Source organism: Hirundo rustica, chromosome 2, assembly GCF_015227805.2.
Source record: "Hirundo rustica isolate bHirRus1 chromosome 2, bHirRus1.pri.v3, whole genome shotgun sequence".
In the NCBI taxonomy this organism is placed as follows: domain Eukaryota; kingdom Metazoa; phylum Chordata; class Aves; order Passeriformes; family Hirundinidae; genus Hirundo; species Hirundo rustica.
This window is the reverse complement of record NC_053451.1, coordinates 30,325,356-30,346,462: the sequence shown is the minus strand read 5'-3', so window position 1 is coordinate 30,346,462 and position 21,107 is coordinate 30,325,356. Positions and strand designations below refer to the sequence as shown.

The 21,107-nt window shown below is 49.4% G+C and overlaps 2 protein-coding genes across 3 annotated transcripts; one reads left to right on the top strand and one right to left on the bottom strand.

Annotated features, from left to right (window-relative positions):
- Positions 1 to 874: 874 nt before the first annotated feature.
- Positions 875 to 5,021, top strand: LOC120749025 (homeobox protein NANOG-like). Of its 2 annotated transcripts, none has more exons than XM_058419402.1 (5): positions 875 to 939; positions 2,107 to 2,190; positions 2,507 to 2,781; positions 3,540 to 3,629; positions 3,997 to 5,021. In XM_058419402.1, the coding sequence occupies exons 2-5, from the start codon at positions 2,112 to 2,114 to the stop codon at positions 4,417 to 4,419; spliced, it is 867 nt and encodes a 288-aa protein (XP_058275385.1). In that variant the 5' UTR covers positions 875 to 939; positions 2,107 to 2,111; the 3' UTR covers positions 4,420 to 5,021. The 2 variants fall into 2 exon arrangements, with proteins under 2 accessions (XP_058275385.1, XP_039912026.1); XM_040056092.1 differs by having other exon boundaries at positions 898 to 939; positions 1,946 to 2,190.
- Positions 5,022 to 8,939: 3,918 nt separating this feature from the next.
- Positions 8,940 to 16,131, bottom strand: LOC120749015 (homeobox protein NANOG-like). Its single transcript, XM_040056076.2, has 4 exons — positions 15,851 to 16,131; positions 12,516 to 12,790; positions 11,097 to 11,186; positions 8,940 to 10,676 (listed from the first exon to the last, which is right to left on the bottom strand). Exons 1-4 carry the CDS (start codon positions 16,029 to 16,031, stop codon positions 10,314 to 10,316), a joined length of 909 nt encoding a protein of 302 aa, XP_039912010.1. The 5' UTR covers positions 16,032 to 16,131; the 3' UTR covers positions 8,940 to 10,313.
- Positions 16,132 to 21,107: the final 4,976 nt, after the last annotated feature.

The following is a 21,107-nucleotide window of genomic DNA, read 5'->3' as shown; positions in this document are numbered from 1 at the left end:
AGCAAATTACCTTCACTGGAAAGGTGGAAAAGAGATTTGGTGGACAAAGGGAATGGAGGACAAATGGAATGAGAAGATGAAAATATGAAAAAATACATTAATAAAGGGGAGGGGGAAATTAAATCAGCTGCATGCTCACTACAAAGCAAGTCTGGCCCTGGGACAGAAGCCGATATATACGCGAAAACTGATGCACGTATGAAAATCGCCGACTGTGTGCAGTCGTGCTGCCTTTCCGAGCACGCAGCTCTCCGAGGGAGGATTTGCCGGCGGAGGCGGTGTTACCCCGTCTGTAGAACTCTAATCTGTCTGCCGCAGCTGATGCTCACCAGCCCTGTGTCCTCGGGCGCCCCGGGGGTTCCCGCAGCCTCTGGGGCCGTGCCTTGCAGAAACCCCGCGGGTTTTTCCGTCTTGGCACGGGGCTGGTTTTGCCCAGCTCGGAGAGCCCCCGCGGGGATCACGCGTGTCCCGGCGCAGCCCTGCCAGCAGGGGACATGGCGACCGGCGGCTCTCTGTCCCGCGGGCTCTCCCCGAAGTAGGATGGCTCCGCGTCCGAGGGAAAAACCCCATTCCGTTCGTGCATCTGCTCTGCGAGCAGCGAACGAGTGACCCGCCCAAAACCCACAGCCCGGCCGCCTCTGCTCGCTTTGGGGCCAGAACCTGGCTCTGGCTCTAGCTCGGTATTTTCATCCCTCACACCCGATTATAATCTCTTCCTCCCACCTTCCTAGTAGTCCTGACTGGATCTTGTCCGGATTCTGAGAAACGAAATCATTAATTAGGAGGTGATCAAAAGCCCGGCAAGGACCTTTCCTTGCTGGCTCAGGGGACCAGCTGGGGCTCATTTCTCATCATGACTCAAGATGGGAGGCAGAGATAAATTGAACTCAAGGCAGGGCTTTCTCTGTCAGGCCCTAAAGACGTTTAACAGCGCAGCAGGTTAGTAGCTACACCCCTGCCCGTGTCCTGTTTCCTTGCAGTGGCGGAGGTGGGGAATTTGCCTGATGGCATGCCGTCATTTGTACTTTTTCCAGGTGGTTTTCCAGGTTTTGTAACTCCCGGGCTGTGAGATCCTCCCGATAAGGTTTTCATTTCCTTAAAGCTAGCAGGAATAGCAGGGTGAGGAGGGTGGCAAGGGACACAGTTTATTCTCCCCAAGGTTATAGGCCCTAACTTCAGTCCTTAAGACCTGTAAAGCTTTTTTACAGCTGCAGTGCTCTTATCTCCTTTCGAATCCGAACCAGTGATTCCCATCCCTCCCTGCTGCCTAGCGAAAATAATTATTCTCTTTATTTTTGTTTTAATATGTCACTTTTTAAAAAAAGTCTCAAATGGCGAGGGAGAGAAGCTCGGAAAATACGCAGAACAGGACTGCCTGACTCAGCCTTGGGCTGGGAGAAGCGGCCGGGCTTTCTTCGATCCCTCTTCCCCGCCATACAGACACGGCTCTGTGGGGCCGTGGCCCCTGCCCCCCGTCCGGGCTCACTTGCGGGGAGGCGGGGGCGTTATCTGTTCGCAGTGATGTTTGCCATCTGCAATGCAGGCGCACCAAGTCTCCGCATGCCCCGCGGCCGGGCCGGGGCCATTCTTTCTGTTCGGGTGGGGACCTGTGAGGGGAAAGAGTGTGAAGCGTGGGGGCGGGGGGTGTCTGCCAAGCTCCGTCCGGCTCACCCGGCGATGCTGCTCAGGCCCGCTGCCCCGAGGGGCGAGCAAGGACCTCCCTCCCACGCCCCAGCAGGGAGGGATGCTCTCGTCCCCACCGCGGCACCTACGAGTTAAGTTGGCAAGCGCAGCCCCGTGTCCCAGCCCTCCCCCGGTCCCTGAATACCCTCCAAGTCCCTTCCCCCCCAATCAACCAACTTTTAACATGACAATGGCCATGACAATACCCTCCAGCCAAGGCCAAGCTAGGGAGGACTTAAAGCATCCCCCCATCTCCCGCCAGAGGTTCCTCGCCCGCAGGCTGCCGGCAGTCTCGACGATCACATCACCTCATGCTCGGGGCTGGGGGACCCGGCCCGGCCATGAGCGCCCACCTGGCCACGCAGCCCTACGTGCCCTACCCCGGCGCGGCCAGGTATGGGGACTACTATTGGTACTCCGCAGGCAGTATGGACAGCTCGCCCGCCGAGGACGCGCCGGCGCCGGACGCGCTCTCCCTGCCCGCGGCCAAGACGCCCAGTCCCTCAGGTACGCGATCGGGCTGCCCTGGGCCGGGGGTGGCCGCGGGTTCCGGGGCTGGGGGGCGATGCCGAGGCGGCGTTGGCCGCGGCTCCGTCGGCCTCTCGGCGGGGAGAGACGGCGGGACCCGGCGTGGCCGCTGTGCCCAGGCGGGGCGAGCAGAGGCGGCCTGTGCCCACCTCCCCGCGCTGCCCGCGGCTGCGGAACCCCTGCCAGTCCCCAGGGCACCCGCAATCTTAAATTCTCCCGAGAAGCTGGTCTTTGGAGGGTTTTTTTGAGTCTTCTCTGCCTTATTTTGCTCACCCCAGCTCTCTTTTCTCCTCAGTTGACTCTCCAGCTTCGTCCAGCTCTGGGACACTCACCCAGTACTACACCCCCGACTCTGCCACCAGCCCTACGGCAGCAGCGAGCCCGTCTCCCCACTCCTCTCTGCAGAAGGTCAAGGCGCAAGGCAAGGGCGCGGTGAAGACGGGCAAGAGCCGCACGGCTTTCTCGCAGGACCAGCTGAAAACCCTGCACCAGCGCTTCCAGAGCCAGAAGTACCTCAGCCCCCAGCAGATCCGGGAGCTGGCCGCTGCCCTCGAGCTCACCTACAAGCAGGTGAACATCTTTCTCTGGGCAGCAGCTGAGTTGGTTGTGGTTTTTTTTGGTTTTTTTTTTTTTTTTGTTTGTTTGTTTGTTTGTTTGTTTTTTGGTTTTTTTTGTGGTTTTCGTTTTTCTTGGACCTCAGAGATAAGTTTCTTTCATTATCTTGTAAGTGCTACTGCTTAAGTGAGAGCAGAGGGTGGGAAAAGTTGTGATGCAGTCTTCTTATGTTTGGTTCTGGCACTGTCCACCCACTCGGTGCAGGTGTTTGAAAGGGTCCGCAGAGCATCAAAGCAGGGCTGTGCAGTCAGGTCACTGTTCTGTAGGGACCTGTGTTGTCTCTGGATGTAGGAAGATGCACTGCTATGCAAGTGGCCTTTCCTTGTTGGAGTGGCACCTTGGCCTTCCCCTAGAAAGAGGGTCTAAGAGGGTCTTTGCTCCACCAGCTGCTTGTGTCCGACTAAAGGGGTCCTGAGCCCTGACCTTGGCACAGCAGCGAGATGGTGCCGTACGATCTGATTTCTGCAGTTGTCTCGGGTGGTGTCTTTAGGCAGGGGTTTTGCATGTCAGGAGAAATCCGCTGGCGATCTGAGGCGTAGGAATGTTAGTTTTTACGTCTCAGCTCTGATTTTACAGCCACTTGCATCTGCTGTGCGTTGTTAGCTGCTGAAATCATTTACAATATTAGAAGTCAATCAGAAACTGGATTGTAGCAGAAATAAGGATGTGTAGTAACCTAGTAAAAATTTATACCCTTTCTGCATCACTTTAAGGTGAAAACGTGGTTTCAGAATCAACGGATGAAATTTAAGCGTTGCCAAAAGGAGAGCCAGTGGGCGGATAAAGGGATGTATCTACCACAGGTGAGTAAACGTCACCACCATTCACGGCTCCTCCAGTCTGCGGGGAGGGTTCCTGCTAATTCAAGCAATGCTCAGGACTCAGTATTACCAAGCCGGCTGTATTTCTCATAATAGGGCTTACAGTGGTATCTCTTTTAAGCTGGTTTTCCCCCTCAGCGCGGTGTTCCTAGACACTTTGAGCTGGAGATTACTAATGGAAGAGCCGGTCATCTCTGCTGCTACTTTTCTATTGGGAGGACAATGGCCATGAAAAAGGCGCTATTGTTCGGCTTGGAGGAGGGGGCTGGGGGAGAAAGGCGGACCCATCGAAATGAATGGGGCCGTTGGCGTGGTTCTGCACTGCTGAACGACTTTCTTTGTTTCCTAGAATGGGGTTCATCAGGCTGGATACCTGGATATAGCACCCGCGTTCCACCAGGTCTTCCCTGTCGGCGCCGGCAGGAACTTTCAGGCTGTGCCCAACATGCACCAGGCTTACAGCAGCGGACAGACTTACGGCAACGGGCAGAACCTGTACCCATTCGTGCCTATGGAGGATGAGGGGCTCTTTGGAAAAGGTGGGACAAGCTGCAATACCCAGCAAACCATGGGTTTATTGAGCCAGCAAATGAACTTCTATCACAGCTACTTTGACAATATTGATTATGTCAGTGTAGAGGTAGAAGACACCTTCAACTTACAGAGCACCTCTGACACTGTCACACCATTTTCGAGCTCTCCTATACAGAATCAGTGCCAGTTACCTTGGCATCCCATGGGGCCCCAGAGTGGGTATGAGTCTCATGTTTAAGTTTTGGGGGTTTTTTTCTCCCATCTCTTGTGTTCACCCATGGGATTTCCAGGGTTTTGACTCAGGGACACATGTTCTATTTGTTTTTATTGCCCCTCCTCCACTACTTCTGTTTATAACTACTGGAGGGGGCTCAGCACCCTGCTGCCTGGTGCTAGTTTCCTGTTTTAAGTGTGCCTGTTTGTTCATAGCTAACCCTTGGCAAAGATGCTTTGGGTATTGATGGGATTGAACCTCGTTCACTGAGGCCAATGTGCAATGTTACAGCTGTGAGCAGCAGACGTTGTTACGGTCTGTTTGTTGTTCAAGTCTCACCTTCTTTGCTGCCTCTCTAGCAGGTGATCTCTGATCCTTGCCCCGTGTGTCTTGCAGCAGAGCTTCCACTGCAAAGGAGGTGAATATTTGTTGTTGCAGAATTTTCATAAAGTTTGGTTTTTTGCAGTGTTACCAAGCATGTTTTATGTTATGTCCAGGTTGCGTTTTATTGCTTTTTCTGGTTTATGTTCAATGTTCTTAATGTTAATGTTCTTACAAAGTTGTTTGAATTGAAAATAAATTACTCTATTTTAATGCTGTGACAATGTCACCAGCTTGCATTTGAACAGCTGGCTACAAGAGTGGTTATTCTATCAGCCTGATTTTAAAATGCAGGTGTGTAGCCTAGTGCAAGGAGGGCAGGGGAGGCTCCAAGGCTAGGTAATTGGGACAAGTTGCTGCCCTGAAGTGATGTGCAGCCCTGGAATGTGCTTATATTGGCCCTTGAACAGCAGTGTTTAAAAAAAGGTGTTGAAGAAGGAGGATGGAGCAAAAGAAAGTGTCCTAGATACTGTGTGGCCTCCTGCAGGTGCTCCAGAAGTCACAACTGGAGCTATGGAATCCCGCATAATTAAACATGCAGCTCTGTTGTGGTTCTTGTACTAACCTCAAATGGCAACAGAAGTCTGCAAGTAAGTAACTGGATCGCCTGCCTCCAGCACTGAAACAAAACCAGAACTAAGTTGCTATTTAATCATGGTCCAAACTAGCAGAAATTGTGTTTGGATTTAATCCCAGGTTCTGTAAGGTATGCTACACCGCTGAAGGCCTTCATCTGTCCTAAAGGGGTAATTCAAGGGGTATTCCCACCCAGCACAATTAGCTAAACTGGCAGCTGACTGCTTAGGCTCAAAGTGCTACAGGTCCTTGGCTGAACAACACCTCCTTGTGTGGTTGCGGAGGCATAACCCCTCTTTCCTTTTGCAATGCCACGATCCTCTGCTCCTGAGGCAAGGTACAATAGGTACAGGAAGGAGAGGAGCGGAGGCCTGAGCCTGTGTAGAGAAGGACGAAAGAATGAGTCGCTTACATGTGTGGGCTGCCAGCCTTAAAACAGCAGAAAAAGGTAAGTCTGGCCCGGAAGAGGGGGAAATGCCAGGTTCATGTGGTTTTTTGTATTACAGATCAAGAGATCCTTTCTCATCCGGATGGGAGATTCATATCCCAATAGCAGTGTGTACAAATTCTGGTTAATCCTCTAGCAGAACCTATATATATATTTTTTTTAATATATATATTATATATATTATATATATAAATAACCTATAAAAGTCATACATATTATGCCTTGTCTTTCAGCTTTAAAATTAGCAACCTATGTTTTTGGGGTTCTTTTAAGATTCAGTCTTTAAGGAAGTAAAGTATACATACAGATCTTTGCAGAGCAATTGCAGAGACTGCCTGCTGCAGTTTACCTGTGCTGCTTGGTATGTTTTGTTTCCATGTGTCTGCTGCAAGGGTAAGGAGATAGCCAGAACTCTGTTGGCAGATACCTCCTGCTTGTACTTCTGCAGAAACAGATATTGTTGGTAAAACAGCCCTGGGGCTGAGAATGATTGCTCTGCATGTTGTGGTTTGTGTTACTCCATGTTCTGGGGGAGTATTCTGTGAAAATTGAGTGTTCCCTCACGGCTGTGTTATTCCCCTGGTTGCTCAGCCTGGGTTGTGTGCAGGTTTAGCAAGCACATGCAGCTGGAAGGTGGGCTGGAAAGGACTCCTAGTTGCTCAGGAAGAGACTGTGGAATTAAAAACAGGACTCTGCCTTTCCACAGAGCTGGTGATCTCTTCTGTTACCTTCACATGCCTGAATCACAGCACCATGCAAAACAACTGCACAGGTAACTGGGCACCAAAACTGGTGGAGATGCAGGTGTCTCCAGCCTCACACACGTGCAGTATCAGTTCCTTGGAGGAACTAAGTGCATGCCAGCAAAAGCTCTTTCTGCTAGGGTACATTACACCTCTATTAGGACTGCTGCTTCTTGTGACTGCTGTGTAAAAGCACGTTGCAAACATGCAGCATTTGCCAGCAAATCTTTTTAGGATCAAGCTGTAAGATGATTTTCATATGCATTACAGCTTGTGGGAATACACTCCAGTTACAATATTTACAGTCACAAAAAAGCTGCAGATGTAGTTCCAGTAATGCAGAGAATCCCACCTAAACAGAAGAGATTTGGTCTGGTACAATTATGTAGATCAGAATTTTATTCTGTAGTTGACTGGGTTCCAGCTGTCCCACAGGGAAAATACCAAGCAGGTAGAGCGTGGTTCAAGCAACCTCATTCCTTGCTCTCCATGTCAACGTGGCCTGCAGGGGTTTTACAAACTATATTTCTTCTGAGTGATCCATGGGCAAGGGCTCACAGCCCCAGCTGTCTCTCCAGTGCAGATAAAAGTAATGATCTTTGCTTTAATAGGCTCTTCCCTACAGGCATATGTAAATATATTTAGTTATCTAACTACACCGCATGACTGGAAGGCTGAGCTTAACAGAGTTTCAGAAATTTTCAATCAAACATTGCCTGGCCCGTCATCAGAGGGCAGCAGCATATTGGCTGATACTGAATGGTCATGAGGCATGAATGACTCTAAATCATTACACTTGGACTTTAAAATAAAAGGAAGAAGACTAAAAACCCAAGAAACCACAATCCCAAGTCTTTTCCTACCTGTGAGGGCCATGTGATCTTCATGCTGTCCAAAGTTTTGAAGAGTACCCTCAGGTCATATCTAGGAATCTCTTTCATAACCAGGCTAGAATTAATTTCTCATACTTGACAAAAGTCCATCTGCTGTCTAGCAGCTGGAGAATGTCCAAACCATTAAATCTTTTATGAATTACACCATTGGGGCTTCTGCTTTGGGTGAGCCCCAGGTTCCAGCTAAGTCACTGCTTAGACACTAGAGAAAGACCAGAAAAGAAACCAAGTCCCCAGTTGTCCCTCTGGCTGGCTGGGGCTGAGGGACTCCCTCTAAGAGAAGCTGCATTCCTGCTGTTTTTACACAGGACATTGGGAATGCAGCTCTTGATACAGCAGCCATCAATGATCTTCCTTTTCGGAAGCTGATTACTTGTCTGTTGGAATTCCTGCAGCCTTTGGCACTCCATAACCACCTGTGGCAATAAGGTCTGAATTTTGCTGATGGCCTCTGAAAAACTGTCTCAGGAAACCACAAGATTTGGTAGCGTTTGTCAGCACTATTTTGCTGAAGGTCAACAGCAGGGAGATCACAGCTGTTGCTCTTACAGACAGCAGCTTTCTGCAAGCCAGTTCCAGAGCCTCCACAGCAAAATCCTGCCTGTCCTAAAGCATCTCTGAAGGAGCAGGGCATGACCTATGACTCCTTTTCCAAAGCATTATTAGTGAGGACCAGCTGCAAGCTCAACTTTTTTCACCTACAGCAGCCTTTGATGGGTTGGCAGGGAAAGGTTTCAGGTTGTATTCAGGTAAGTAAGCAAAACTGGCAGCTTGAGAGGAACTGAAAAAAATCCTCAGGTGTGAGAGCCTGATAATTGCCCTCCGATGTTAGCCAGCACCTTTTCAGTCGACTTACTTGTTCCCCATCCCTCTGATGGTTTCAAGAGCAGTCTTGCCCATCCTTAGCCGCTTGCTGGTTGTAGGGGGAAGGGGTGGGGGCTGTGCCAAGGTTGTATGACTCACCAACAGAAAGGCCTTATCTTTCCCCAAATCGTGCTGGCCACAGTGTTGTGGTTCAATGCCAGGCAGCAAACAAGCACCATGCAGCCACTCAACTTGATCACTCCCCACCACTGGGATGGGGAGAGAATCAGAAGACTAAAAGTGAGAAAACTCATGGATTGAGATGAAGAACAATGTAATAGGTAAAGCAAAAGCTGCAGACACAAATAAAGCAAAACAAGGAATGAATTCACCCCTTCCCGTAGGCAGGCCACCTCCAGGACAACACAGCCCCATCCTGTGTAATGATTCCTTAGAAAGACAAATGCTATCACTCTGGATGTACCCCTCTTCCTCCCCTCAGCTCTCTACACTGACCCCAGTGCCATATGGTATGGAATATCCATTTGGTCAGTTGGGGTCAGGCGTCCCAGCTGTGTCTCCTAACTCCTTTGTGAACCCCCAGCCTTCTCGCTGTCAGAGAGATAATGAGAAGCAGAAAAGGCCTTGACGCTGTGCAAGCCCCGCTCAGCAGTAATGAAAACACCTCTGTATTATCAACTCCATGCTCAGCACAAATCTAAAACACAGCCCCATCCTAGACAGTGCAAACAAAATTAACCAACACAGCCAAAGTCAGCACACCATACAGTTTACAGTACAGTCAAAGAGTGTCTGCATGAGGTAGAGGGACATAAATCAGCTTTGCCAATAGAAGACCATGCCTCTTATTACTCCACTCACAGAAATCACTGCCTTCATTTTATGCTCTTTTTTTTTTTTTTTAAACCATGGCAGCTACTTCACTGCATTAAGAGAAATTTGTTGTCATCATCAAAGAGTGGTAGAAAAAGTGGTAGAAAACCTGTGACTCAAGGAACTGGAGGCCTGTTATTACATACACTTTGCTACACACATCTGGTTTTAGGTACTTAAGACACTTACATAGTCAAATTTAGAAATTACAGTACCTCCATGACAGTCCCTGTATTCAATATTGCTGGATAGGGAAAATTCTTAAGGTGGGTGATAGTTACTCACCTGTTTCTTTGACTCAAGATGCCTGGCATTGCCAAGAGCCATGAAGCTGATCCACTAATAACACACAAAACATTCTGTTTATAGTTTCAGCATCAAATAACAATGGCATACGGTTGCTATGGCTATTGACGTTCAATCTGGTTTTTATATTGCAATGCTCTATTGCAGTGGGAAAAAAGAGATACATAAAAATACATAATGCATCTTACAAAATACTCATTTTTATTAGCCAAACTGAATGCACTGTTAGGTTTTCTCAAGGGGAGGCACAGAAGGATACAGCGTAGAATGAAGGGCTTATAAGATCGTCTTACCAGCCTTTCTGCAAGCTACTTGTCTCCTTTCATTAGACACTTCACCACTCACAGCTGATACACAGAAATGATGGTTTACACTTCAGATGGATAACTGGCACGTGGCAATAACTTCCCCAACTTCAGTGAAAGGTACGTGGCCAGCACCTCTCTCTCAACACATAGCCCCTGACTTTGTGTGTTAAGTACACACAGCTGTACGAGTGATACACAGAAATGAGATCCCCAAAGGAATCTGTGCTTCCCCTTAGAAAAGCTACAAGATCCATAATTAAGAAGATCCAGGGCATAAGCTGGGTAGCCAGATCGTGGGCTTTGCTATAAGGGAGCTTGGTTGTCTGTGCCAATCAAGGAAGGAATGTGTGTGTGCATGTGTACGGGCACAGAAATGAAGGATCTGTGTGCCTCTACCTGGGCAAACAGGTCTCTGCACAGCTGTGTTTCTGCAGGCACACATCTGGATGCCAAAACAGATTCTAGCTACAAGGTGTCCCTGAGGTAGATGGCACACGAATAACAAAGGGAGAGACGAGAATAAGACTTGATTCTTGGCTGCCTGAGTACCCTACATCCACAGTGCTTAGGAATGATAAAGATGATGGCCGGCAGTGGTTGGGAAAGGAGCCCCTACAGTGGCTGAGTGGTGAAAATTACAGCCATCCCCTGTCTTTGAGCCTGGATATTCCACACTGCCAGGATAGCTGTGGTAAAAGTCTACTTTGTGCTGGGCAATGAAGCCCACTGTCTGCTGGACACTGCAGGTGCCCCCGCCTTTGCCAAAGACTCCTCCATCCTCGCTGGTCACGATTGTGTAAGCGTTCTGCCCTGCTCCATAGTGCTGACAGGGGGTGGGCATGGTTTGGATGTTGCCAGCTGGGCTGATGGGATAGCCCTGGTGGAATTTGGGGTGCACGTCCAGGTAAGTACCGGTCTGGAAGCCACTCTGAAAGGGAAAGGCAGAGAGAGTCAGAACACATGGCTTCTCCACTGGTGTACACAGGCCTGACACGTAATGGGGCTCTGTCCCTTCACATTTCATATTGTCTACTGACCAAGCAGGAATGGCACGGAAGGCAAGAAGAACTACATCCAGTCCCACAGCTCAGGGGTGGATACACAATCATATTCATAGATACACGGGAGGAAAACAGCTTTTCCCTGGTAACATTTCTGTGGCACAGGTGGCCCACTGCTGGGCTACCACCAGCACACAGGAGTGGTGCCAAATCTGTGCCTCTGTGCTGAGCAAACCAGGAGGCCGGGTGCGCTCACACTCGTTTGCTGAAGTTGCCCCCCTGGAGGAAATACGGGACTGATCTGCCCAGACAGGAGAGCCATGAGGAGCCATGTGCTGTGCTCTTACTTGCGTGAGGCACTGAGCCCGTTCTCTCCACAGGCTGTGCTTCTGGCACCTTTTCAGCTTCATCCTCCTGTTCTGGAACCAAGTCTTCACCTGGGTGGGGAAGGGACAGCAGGGAAAATGTCAGCAAAAAAGAGGGAAGAACAAATATTACCAAATTCACAAGCAGGAAGAACCAGAGGAAGAGTGACCAGATGGCAGAGATACATGGGCAGCAGCAGATAAAAGCCTTTAAGACCTCCTGGGGGGGTGTTGCCGAGGGGAGAGGTCCGTCTAGCAGCCTCAGCAGGTGGCTAGTGCAACTGTGTGATGGGGGAGGGGTGGCCCGGTGTCAAGAGACAGCAATAGTTGTGACAAATTGAGTAATTCCAATCATGGAGGTGAATGACTGGGGTAAATCAGATGCACCGACACCTCTACAAGCCCCCTGCACTACAGGCAAACTTCTAAGATACTGTTTCTGCATATCTGCGAACAGAGAAGGGACAGACTTGCTTCTTGTGCCCAGCAGTTCCCAAATTCAGAGCTCCTTGCTGGGGCGAATTCCAGGGCCATTTCCCCTCGGGCTGTGTCTGTGCCGTGAAAGCAGCCTTTGCAGGGATGTGGATTGAAGGAAAGAGCAGACTGTCCCACCTGCCTTGCTCCTGACAGAACCAGTTCAGTGTGTGCCATGTGTGTTCACTCACAATGCAGGTATAACTTTTTTAGTCCCTGAGCATCCAAGCCATCTTGCCCAGATCTGAGATCCAAATTTCAGGCAGATTTTGGATTTGTAACTGTGAGCTGTTGTGCCCCATTGTCCAGCTTCCCCTGCTTTAGGAAGGGATCATTAGAGGCAGCAGCGTCATCTCACTACACACAACCCACCTGGAGATCAGCAGAGACCCTAAAGGGCAGTGATGTGCAAACCTAGCAGCACCCACGGGGAGGAGGGAGCACGTGTCAAGCATCCAGGCAGTGCTGAGTGCCGAGCATTATTAGATATTGGACAAGATAAGCCCTGGGTGACACTAGCAAGAGCTTTCAGCACGACACAGCCCCGTGACTCAGAGAACAGATGCGTGCCAGGCTTTCTGTGAAGTTCACAGCGCATGAAAAATTCTGTGAAGTGCTGTCAAACCCAGGGCAGAGACTGTGGCAAGCAACATATTCATCACTGGGGTTTGCAATTCTACTACAGGTGTTGCCAACAGAACCCTTAACTGACTCCTGACTTTGGAGGCCCAAATGAGGCGCCACTGACCCCTCTATCTGCAAAAGTGCTTCTGATCTCTGAGCGTGAATAAGCAGGGGAGCAACTCTTAGCTGGCACCTTTGCCTCAGTCCCTGCTGGGGACTCATCTTTCCATCCTGGCACTTCTTTATGTGGCCACTCAGCCACCGTGAGATCGATACACTGTGGGTCAAAATCTCTGTGTTCACCTGCTTGTAGGTGAGCCCCAGGGCAACAGCCAGCTCCCGGATCTGCTGGGGGCTGAGGTACTTCTGGCTCTGGAAGCGCTGGTGCAGGGTTTGTAGCTGCTCCTTGGAGAAAGCTGTACGGCTCTTGGTCTTCCTTATCCCCTCTACGCCATATCCTCTGCCCTTCTGAGACTTAGCTGTAGGTTGTGGGGACAAGGATGACGAGTGTGGACTGGTGGCTGAATCTGGTGTGAATTGGCTGAAATTCCCAGAACTGGATGAAGCTGGGGACACTTCTATAAATAAAAAGACAATGAGAAAAGGTGTAAGAGACAAAACGTTTAACTGTAAGGGTATGAGCAAGCTCCCTGCCTGCTGTAGAGCTCCTTGCCTACCAGACAGGAAGCCTTTGCTTCAAGGAAGCAAAGGCTTGTGTGACCCCCGCTTTCTCCACGGATCTGTGAGCACAGACAAGTGCACCGAGAGCGAGCAGCTTCCCAGCTCAGTCCCCTCTGGGATGCTCGTGGCTCCCTTCTGCCAGGCAGAAAAGTCTGGGCAGGGAGTGGTGCAAGAGCGTGGTGCACAGTGAGCTCTCCTTCTCCAGAAGGCCTCAGTAATATTTCAGTTTGGTTGTTGTATGAAAAGGCCTTGTCATGATTGCAAGCACGGCTCTGGGTTGCTGGCTGGGCTCCCCAAAACTGCCTGCCCAGCAATACCAAGGCACTCAACAGAGACAAAACAACCTCTGACCAGGGTGCGCAGTGGGGCAGAGCAGCCACTGCTCACAGTGAGGGCATCAGGCACTGGAGATTGGCTCAGTCCTGTTTGCCTTTGTCTCCCACCACAGACCATGCCACTGCTGGAGGCACTGTAGGTGGAAGGACCTATCTGTCTAAGAGGGCTTTGGTGAGAGAAGAATGAAGGAAAGCGATTTTGAGAAGTGGAGAGGGAGAGGAAAGGTGGATGTGTGAAACAGGTGAAAGAAGGCAGCAATCCTGTACCAGGGACATAGGGGACAAAATTCAAGAGTGCAGAGGAAGGCATTCAAGCCCCTTCTCATTTGTCCTGGTACATGTCTTAAGGGGTCTCTGTTGATGACAAGGTTGAGATAAAGACCCAAAGGAAAAGCTTCCTGAACAACCTGGGCTCCTAGTGAAGAGAAAACATGCCAAAATGCAAAGTCATTCAGGCTGCAGGAATAAGAAAATGTGTCACATGCCAGATTGGTGGGGTCTGAGAGAGGCTGAGACCTTCTCAGGCCAACCTGACTGAACAGCTGTGACACCAGCCACTCCTCTTTCCCCTAACTGCAACGATGACTCTGCCCACCCCTCCCTCCTCCAGCTACTCCTCTGCACACTGTCCTGCATGGTCCATTCCCTCTCCTCCTGCTGGAAGTGCAGGGAGCGGGGCAGTGTCATTTCAGTACACACCTTAAGACTATTGAGCCCAGCCAATGCCTCCCAACCTCCTTGACCAGTCACCCTGAGAGCTGTGACATTGAGACACCCTCCTCAACCTCCAGAACATGTGTCCAGAGCAAAGTACTGGAGGAGTACTGTCACCTGGAGGAGTGGGCTTCCCACCCACCCTACAAAACCTTTTTTTCTTCTGTTCTAAGCTGAAAGTCTACTAAGCAATCACTCAAAAGCCTTGGAGCGCTGTTGGACCTCAGAAAGGTGGATACATCTGTGGTAGTGTTCCCCTTGTTACTCTCCTTACAGAGGCATGCCTGTCTCTGTGGTGCCTGCCACTCAAGGCTTGCCTGCTCTGGGCCATTTGCTACCCCTAGGAGATGACACCACCCAGAGCAGAGGCTGGGTGAACAGCCAGGGGTGTAGTGGGGCAGGTTTCCAGGACTGGGCTGCAGGGCCATGAGGATTGCAAAGGGATTCTGTCTACAAGCAGGAAGAGGCTGTCAGCAGAAGAGGTGCAAGGTTTATATGCAGTGTTATGTGCATGGGGCTAGATTGCAGTGACCTGATTGCATGGGAAGCTAAAACTTCGTGCGGTATCACAGGAAGTTTGGCTTCCGCAGGCTGCGCAGTAAAAATCTTATAGGGAGGAAATGAGTGTGCTAGGAACGTGTGCCTGGAAAACGGGAAAGTCTCCTGTTAGACAGGAACCCCAGCAAGACACTGCAGACCTAAAGCTCCCCGAGGCTGCTGCTGCACAGACCGGTCCTCCCAAAGCCCCATGAAATGTATCATGAGCAGCTTGAGCTCGGGACAAAAGTGCTCCCTCTCCCCTGAGAAGAGAGTAAAGGAGAGAGGAAGCAAGAAACAAACGACAGTGCAACAGACATGAACATGAAAGCCGGTGACACTCCCACTCACCCCTGACATCTGACTTCCACAACTGGGCTCTCTCTGAAAGAGGCAGGAGAGTGTTTGAAGATGGGGTTAAAGTCAGTATACCAAACCCAACAGGGGCACAAGGGAGTCCATCAGGCAGCATGCAGAGAACTGAAGCCTTTCTCCAAACTACATGGCGGGTTGCCACATGCCGAGTAGCCACAGTCACTCTGCCTGAGCCTGTAGCTTCCCGTAGCAGCTGACAGCTTGAAAGTGGCACCCCAAAACCTGGCTCTCCTCCCACCCATTTACCTCGCTAGAGTGTTTCTCCACTGACCATAATGTGGGGCTGGGTGAAAACCTGCTCTTACCAACTCTTCTATTGCCACTTACTGGAGTGCGAGAGGAATGGCAGGAACAGAAAATGTCACTGCGGTGAGGCCTGGGCCTTCTTGGTTAAAAAAGGGAAAGGCAAAGCAACAAGAGCACAGAAAGAAGAGGGAAATACGGGAAAATGGCAAAAATGAAAGAAGCAGTGAGATGCTAGATTTAAAGGAGCAGATCTCCCAGCACCCCGTGATTCATAGTGCGCCTTGGCCCATGATTAGCAAGCACCTGAAAGGTGCAAGGAGTTTGTGAGGGGATGAGGGATGCCGCAAGAAGTATCACCAGGATCTGTTTCTATCGACAGCACACGTGATAGCATTTAACCAAAAGGAGGCCCAGACGTTCCTGCACCAAGAGCCATCAACTTCCCTAAGACCAAGCTGTCACAGTGCCCTTCAGACAGGAGCCCGGACCTGACAGCGCCTCGACTCTCGCAGGCTCCTTTGAGGTTTAGGAAACCAGTTGGCAGTCACCCAAGAAAAGCGGCACCGAAAAGTGGTGCGACCGGCCAAGCTCAGCCCTCCTCCTCGCCTACCACACCGCAGTTTGCCTAGGACACCCACTAGGGAAACCGAGGCAGGGAAGGAGAAAAGTCCGCTCAAAGTCATCTGAGCCCGACCCGGGAGCAGAGGTATCCTGGGGGATCATCTCCAGGATTTCGCTGCAAGGCCTTACCTGCTGTGTGCCTCCTCCCTCCTGCCTCCGGGGACTGCCTGGGCGCGGCGGTTCCCGCGGGCCCGGCCGCTGTGGGAGCTTGTCCTGCCTCCCCCGCCGCGTTCCAGAACAGCTCCAGGTATCCCACGGCAGCCCCGCCGGGGTACGCCTGGTACGGGGGCAGCGCCAGGTGCGCGCACATGGGGAGCGGCCGGAGGGACGGATCCCCCGCCTCACAGCAGAGGTCACCTTCCCTTCGGGAGCAGGGCCCAGCGCCGAGCTGAGGTAGCCCCGAAGCGCGGACAGGCCTTTATAGCCGGCCATTCCCTGCCCGGGACCGCAATATTCACCGCGGCCCGCTCCTCCGGGCTCTTTGTCATGTTAAAGAGGCTGATCGGTGGGGTGGGGACAGAGCAGGGGGGAGGGAAAGTCGCGCAGGGCGTCGGGGCTGAAATATGTCCCCTCTGAATTCTTCCCATTCTGCGGGTTCCTCACTCACACCTGAGCAGGGCCTGACCCAGAGCCCCAGGACAACTCCTCCTGCTTGCTTCTTTGGGCTCCGCTGAGCTTGTCCCGGCTCAAAATCCCGTGAGCGCAGGTGTCCTGTGCAGGACAGCTCCTCGCTGCGTTGGGAGAACGCATCCCGGCCAGTCTCCGCCACGGGGGAGTGGGCAGCAGCCAAATCTGGTGCTGAGCTACTCCATAGCGTGCCGGCCAAGCCCACACCCTGCCCTGGGGTTGCTGTGTGGCTTGTGTCACAATGACACCCCCCAAGACGAACAGACACCCCCGACTGGCCTGAGAGTAGATGTCAGAGACTGGAGAGGGGAGGAAATGAGGAAGAGTTAGAGCTGGGGGGTAGAACTCTTCTCTTCTCTTCTCTTCTCTTCTCTTCTCTTCTCTTCTCTTCTCTTCTCTTCTCCTTTCCTTCATACAAGCCTTTGAGGGTGCCAGCTGAAAGTGTTTGGCCCATCCTCAACAAGCCTGTGCCAGAGCAAACACAGAAACCCTGGGCAAGTCACATCCAACACCAGATCTTACTTTGCAGAGCGGGCTCAGAGATCGCAGCTGGCTGGTCTCCAGGGGGCCAGCCAGCAGAGATATTTTCACTGTGGAGCTAGGAAAAGATCTAGTGTATGTAAGGTCCACAGCTAAGAGATTTTCTTGCCCATGGCCTTTCGAAAGCACATCCTTTTGTTTGTGTAGCCTTGGCTGTGGCCTTTGCCAGGCTGCTGCAGGTTGGTTGGAATAAAGGAGATGAAGAGTTTCCTTTAAGACAGGGTTAGCTGATGCTTCCTGACATATGGCCTGCCCAAGGGGGACAGGCACCTGCAGAGCTGTTCATTAAATAAGTAAAAGTAAGTGAGTGAGCTACAGAATTCAGCTGTGGGCCTGCAGATTGGGCTTGTTTTGGTCCCCTCTCATCTGCAGGTTTTGCTCTATCTGTATTTAGGAAAAGTTTATTAGTTTCATTTCAAAAGACGTTGTGAGTCTCTCACTAATGTCCATTTCTCAATAGAGAGCTAGAAGTCCCAGAATAAATTAAAATATTTCTTGCCAGAACCAGCCCTGCTTTGGCAGCAGGACATGTGCATGCCTCCTGTAAGAAGCTCAGAGCTGAAGGTGCTGATCCACAGAAGTGTAAAATGATTTCAGATGGATGGTCCTTTCACCCCTCTGTATCTCATTACTTCACAGATGCTTGTTGCTGCTTTCTTCCCAAGCATCCCAGTTCCTGCCAGGAGCACAGAGAGGGGCACCTGCTTGCTGTGAGTGTTCAAGTACCAGCAGAGAGAAGATACAGACAGGTGGGGGAAAGCAACAGAAATAGGAAGTAGAATTTAGATCCGTTTAAAAGGACATAGAATACCACTTCCACCAGGACTTGTGCTGCTGCTCTGTGCCCCGTGTCCTGGCTTCCCTGTCTCTAGAGGCACTTTCCCATGAGGTGCAGACTGGAGGGAGCTAGGGACCTGGCTAGAGTCTCTTTAAGATGGAACTGAGTTTTATGTTTTCTCTTTGCATGAAACACTTTTTTACTTTACAAACTGCAGGGACTGACATATCTCTGCACAAGAATGGCAGATTTTTATGTTAAATTTACTTGAAAAGCTTAAAGCAAAAAAAAAAAAAAAAGGGCTTTTGAGCACATCTGACTCAATAGAAACCCAAGAACATCCTGAATATGTCAATTATGCTGCAACAGCCTCTACAATTTGCTTTGGCTCATGTCTTCGTTCTGAATCATTCTACATTTCAGAGCTGCAGTGCCACAAGAGCTGAGATCACTACCCCTCACATCTGCCCTCAAGCCCTGGCTAATTAAGCAGCAGTTACATGAATTGTACAGACCCCACTGGGCAGCTCCAGTGCCACCGGTCAAGAAGAGTGTTACGCTCTCCTTCTTCCTCGTACCTGGCCTGTTACCGTATGATTGGTGTTCACATTTTCATGGCCTTAGCTGCAGCTAGGATATGAAACCAAGGTGGCAGACCAGGAAGCTATCAACATCTCTTTTAGGGTTGTTGAACCTGAAGACCTAGCAGAAAACACGGCGTGGGTGCTGGTGTGGGTGGCAGTGGGTGTCTGTGTGGCTGTTGGGAGTTTCACTGGCTGAGCACCTCACACTTGATCTCATTGATTGCAGCTGCTTCTGAAGGTGTCTGGGATCTTTCCTACAAAGTGCCCAGAGGCCATAATAAACCAGTGTAGTCACTTGCACTACAAAGTCCCTCTGGGCAGCAGCTGGGGAGGAGGGTGGTGTCACTCCTGGGAGCACAGCCACCTCCCCCCTGGCTGGACCACTGAGTGGGGCAGCATGGAGGGAGTCCAGAGGTTCTCTCAGCTCCTCACTCCCAGTGGTTTTCCAGCAGCAGCACCTCTGAGGAGCAGCTTATGTCCCCCAGGAAATGTTACACAGATGTGGCTTGGCATCAAACCAAGCCTGGATGGTTTGGTACTGTTTTGTTCCAGACTGGGCCAAAAAACTCTCTGTTATCTGACAATGCTGAATATGGTTTTGGTTAATAATTCAAAGATTGTTAATACAGTTGTTTTAAGAAAAAGGCTTTGATAATAATGTTTTATAATATTTCTCCTTTTTTTTTTTTTTTTTTAAATTTGTTTTTGAATCCTCAAACAAATGCCCTGCTTTGTTTAAACATTTGTAGGGTTGTTGTGATCGCTGTTGATACTAATGGTATAATCAAAAGACATTTTAAGAGCAAAAAACTGGAAAAATTATGCAGTTTGAAGGATAAGAAGCAAAGTAGCTAAAACATTCCCACATTGCAACATTACCACTCTGTTCCCCTTTTAACCACTTTGTTCAGCATGTTAGTTCTTAAATCATAACTTGAACTTATTTTTGCCTCTCTTAACACACCATACTTTTCTCAGAAGACTTTTCTTTTGGTGACTTAAGATTTTCTACATCTTTTCTTTGCTTTCTGTGAGACTGTGCTGTTATCTAGTTAGATCCATGTGCTTGCCCAGTGTCACAATGACCTTGTACTCTTTATAAATATTGTTGATGAGTCTGCACCAGGGTTTTTTTTGTTTCCCTGCTAACACACGGCTTTGCTGAACTGAGAGTAGACAGGGGAAAGGAGAATTTATTCTGAAAAATCATAAATGTGCTGCTACTTTTGGGGGGGGTTAGGTGTGTCATACTGGGCTGAAAAATTCTGAAAGAAGTAAAATAACTTCCCATGGAGGGAATATAGCCAAATGTCATTTGGGTGTTCATAAAAAGAAGAAAAAAAGGGAAAGAATTCCTTTTCTCTTTTTCCACTGTTCTTGGTTTAAGGCCGGTCAGAACTGGTACTTTGCTGTACATAGCAGCCAACCAGAGCCAAAAAAAAAGAAAGAGGAAAAAAAAAAAAAAAAAGTAAGTTAAGACCCTTCAGGGCAGAAAGTTGTAAGGGGATCTATAGTAACACCTACCTAAAAGGATCCGGGGTGGGGGAGGGTCTAGAAAGCCTGCAAACCTTAAATAACATTCATAAGTATTTCCTAGCTGCCTTCAATTTTTCCTTCTGTAAATGTAATTTAGGACACAACTTCACATGTTAAGCGGTTCTGCTTCACGAAGGAAGGGAACAGAGGGCCTCTTCTCTTAAATTACTCAGAGTAAAAAAAGCCCAACTTATTTTACTGTGCAAAATTTTTCAGTAAAATCAGTGAAAGGTAAAAATTAAAATCTGTGCCATACCTACGCACATATGTATACATATACATTTAAATCCTCCTCCTCCTCTCTCCTCTCCTCTTTTTTATTTTTATTTTTTTTCCCCTTTCTTTTCTTTTTTCCTTTATTTTTATCTGTGTAGTGAAAAAAACTGTAAGGGTCAAGAAATGAATGGGCTTCGTTTCCAACAAAGCAGTTTTGGACAAGCTGTTGATCACTGTTGTGAGATGGATTTTTCTGCTCATGCATCCTTCCTGGACTTCTTCACACAGTCAGGCCCTCAAAGAGAAGTATAGTTTGACACTTACGCCAAGAGGAAGACAAAACTGGAAAAAATGATCTGTCAGTGTTGCCAGCACTCCCACAGTCTCCTGGGTCTCACTTGTAGGATTTTACTTCCCATTTTGCCAACAAAAGGTGTGATCAGTGTAGGCAGAAGAGAAGGCCTGGACAATATTAACACATCTACCACTTTTAATCTCATTCCAACATCTCTTGAATGTAGTAGACTCCTCTGCTCTCACACATCCTTCAAAAAGCCCAGTCTAGCTTCTGTCTCTTGTCTTCAGGTTTAAAAGGCACCTCTGGTTGCTAGCCAAAGCAATTTCTCTGGCTGTATGGCTACAAGTTATGGCAAATACAGCTAATTCTCATCCAGCCTGATGCTGCTGTGTGTTTTCCCGCTTCCCAAAGTGTCTGTCTGTGCCAGGCATGTGCCACCAACTGAAAGAGATGTGGGGGTCCAGCATCAGAAATGGAAGGTGGAGTTTTCTCCCTATTCAAGTTTTCACTTTGAAGAAGTAAGTTTGCATGTAAAATTACAGCAAGGCTATACTCCAGATCCACCATGTCTAAGTCCTCTGCAATAATGATCTTAACTGCTGTTAATGTCATCTGTCATATATTTTCTCCCAGAAAGGAAGAGAGAGTTTTTCTAATGCTTACTTCTTTTTTAGTACGTAAACTGTTTCCCCTTCTCTTTAACAAAATCCATGAGGGGTTTTTACGGTGGTTATTGCCACAGCATCAAGCTGTCTGAAGTCTTGAAATCTCAAACCATGTTTAACCACTTTGCATCACGCAAAGCAT

What these genes read in the sequence shown, in the direction of transcription:
- LOC120749025 (XM_040056092.1), top strand. Translation starts at nt 1,995, where the DNA reads ATGCTCGGGGCTGGGGGACCCGGCCCGGCCATGAGCGCCCACCTGGCC. An exon ending in CAAGACGCCCAGTCCCTCAG is followed by an intron (nt 2,191 to 2,506) that starts GTACGCGATCGG and finishes TTTTCTCCTCAG; the next exon opens with TTGACTCTCCAGCTTCGTCC. An exon ending in TCGAGCTCACCTACAAGCAG is followed by an intron (nt 2,782 to 3,539) that starts GTGAACATCTTT and finishes CATCACTTTAAG; the next exon opens with GTGAAAACGTGGTTTCAGAA.
- LOC120749015 (XM_040056076.2), bottom strand. Translation starts at nt 16,031, where the DNA reads ATGTGCGCGCACCTGGCGCTGCCCCCGTACCAGGCGTACCCCGGCGGG. An exon ending in AGGGAGGAGGCACACAGCAG is followed by an intron (nt 12,791 to 15,850) that starts GTAAGGCCTTGC and finishes TTTTATTTATAG; the next exon opens with AAGTGTCCCCAGCTTCATCC. An exon ending in TGGGGCTCACCTACAAGCAG is followed by an intron (nt 11,187 to 12,515) that starts GTGAACACAGAG and finishes TTCCCCACCCAG; the next exon opens with GTGAAGACTTGGTTCCAGAA.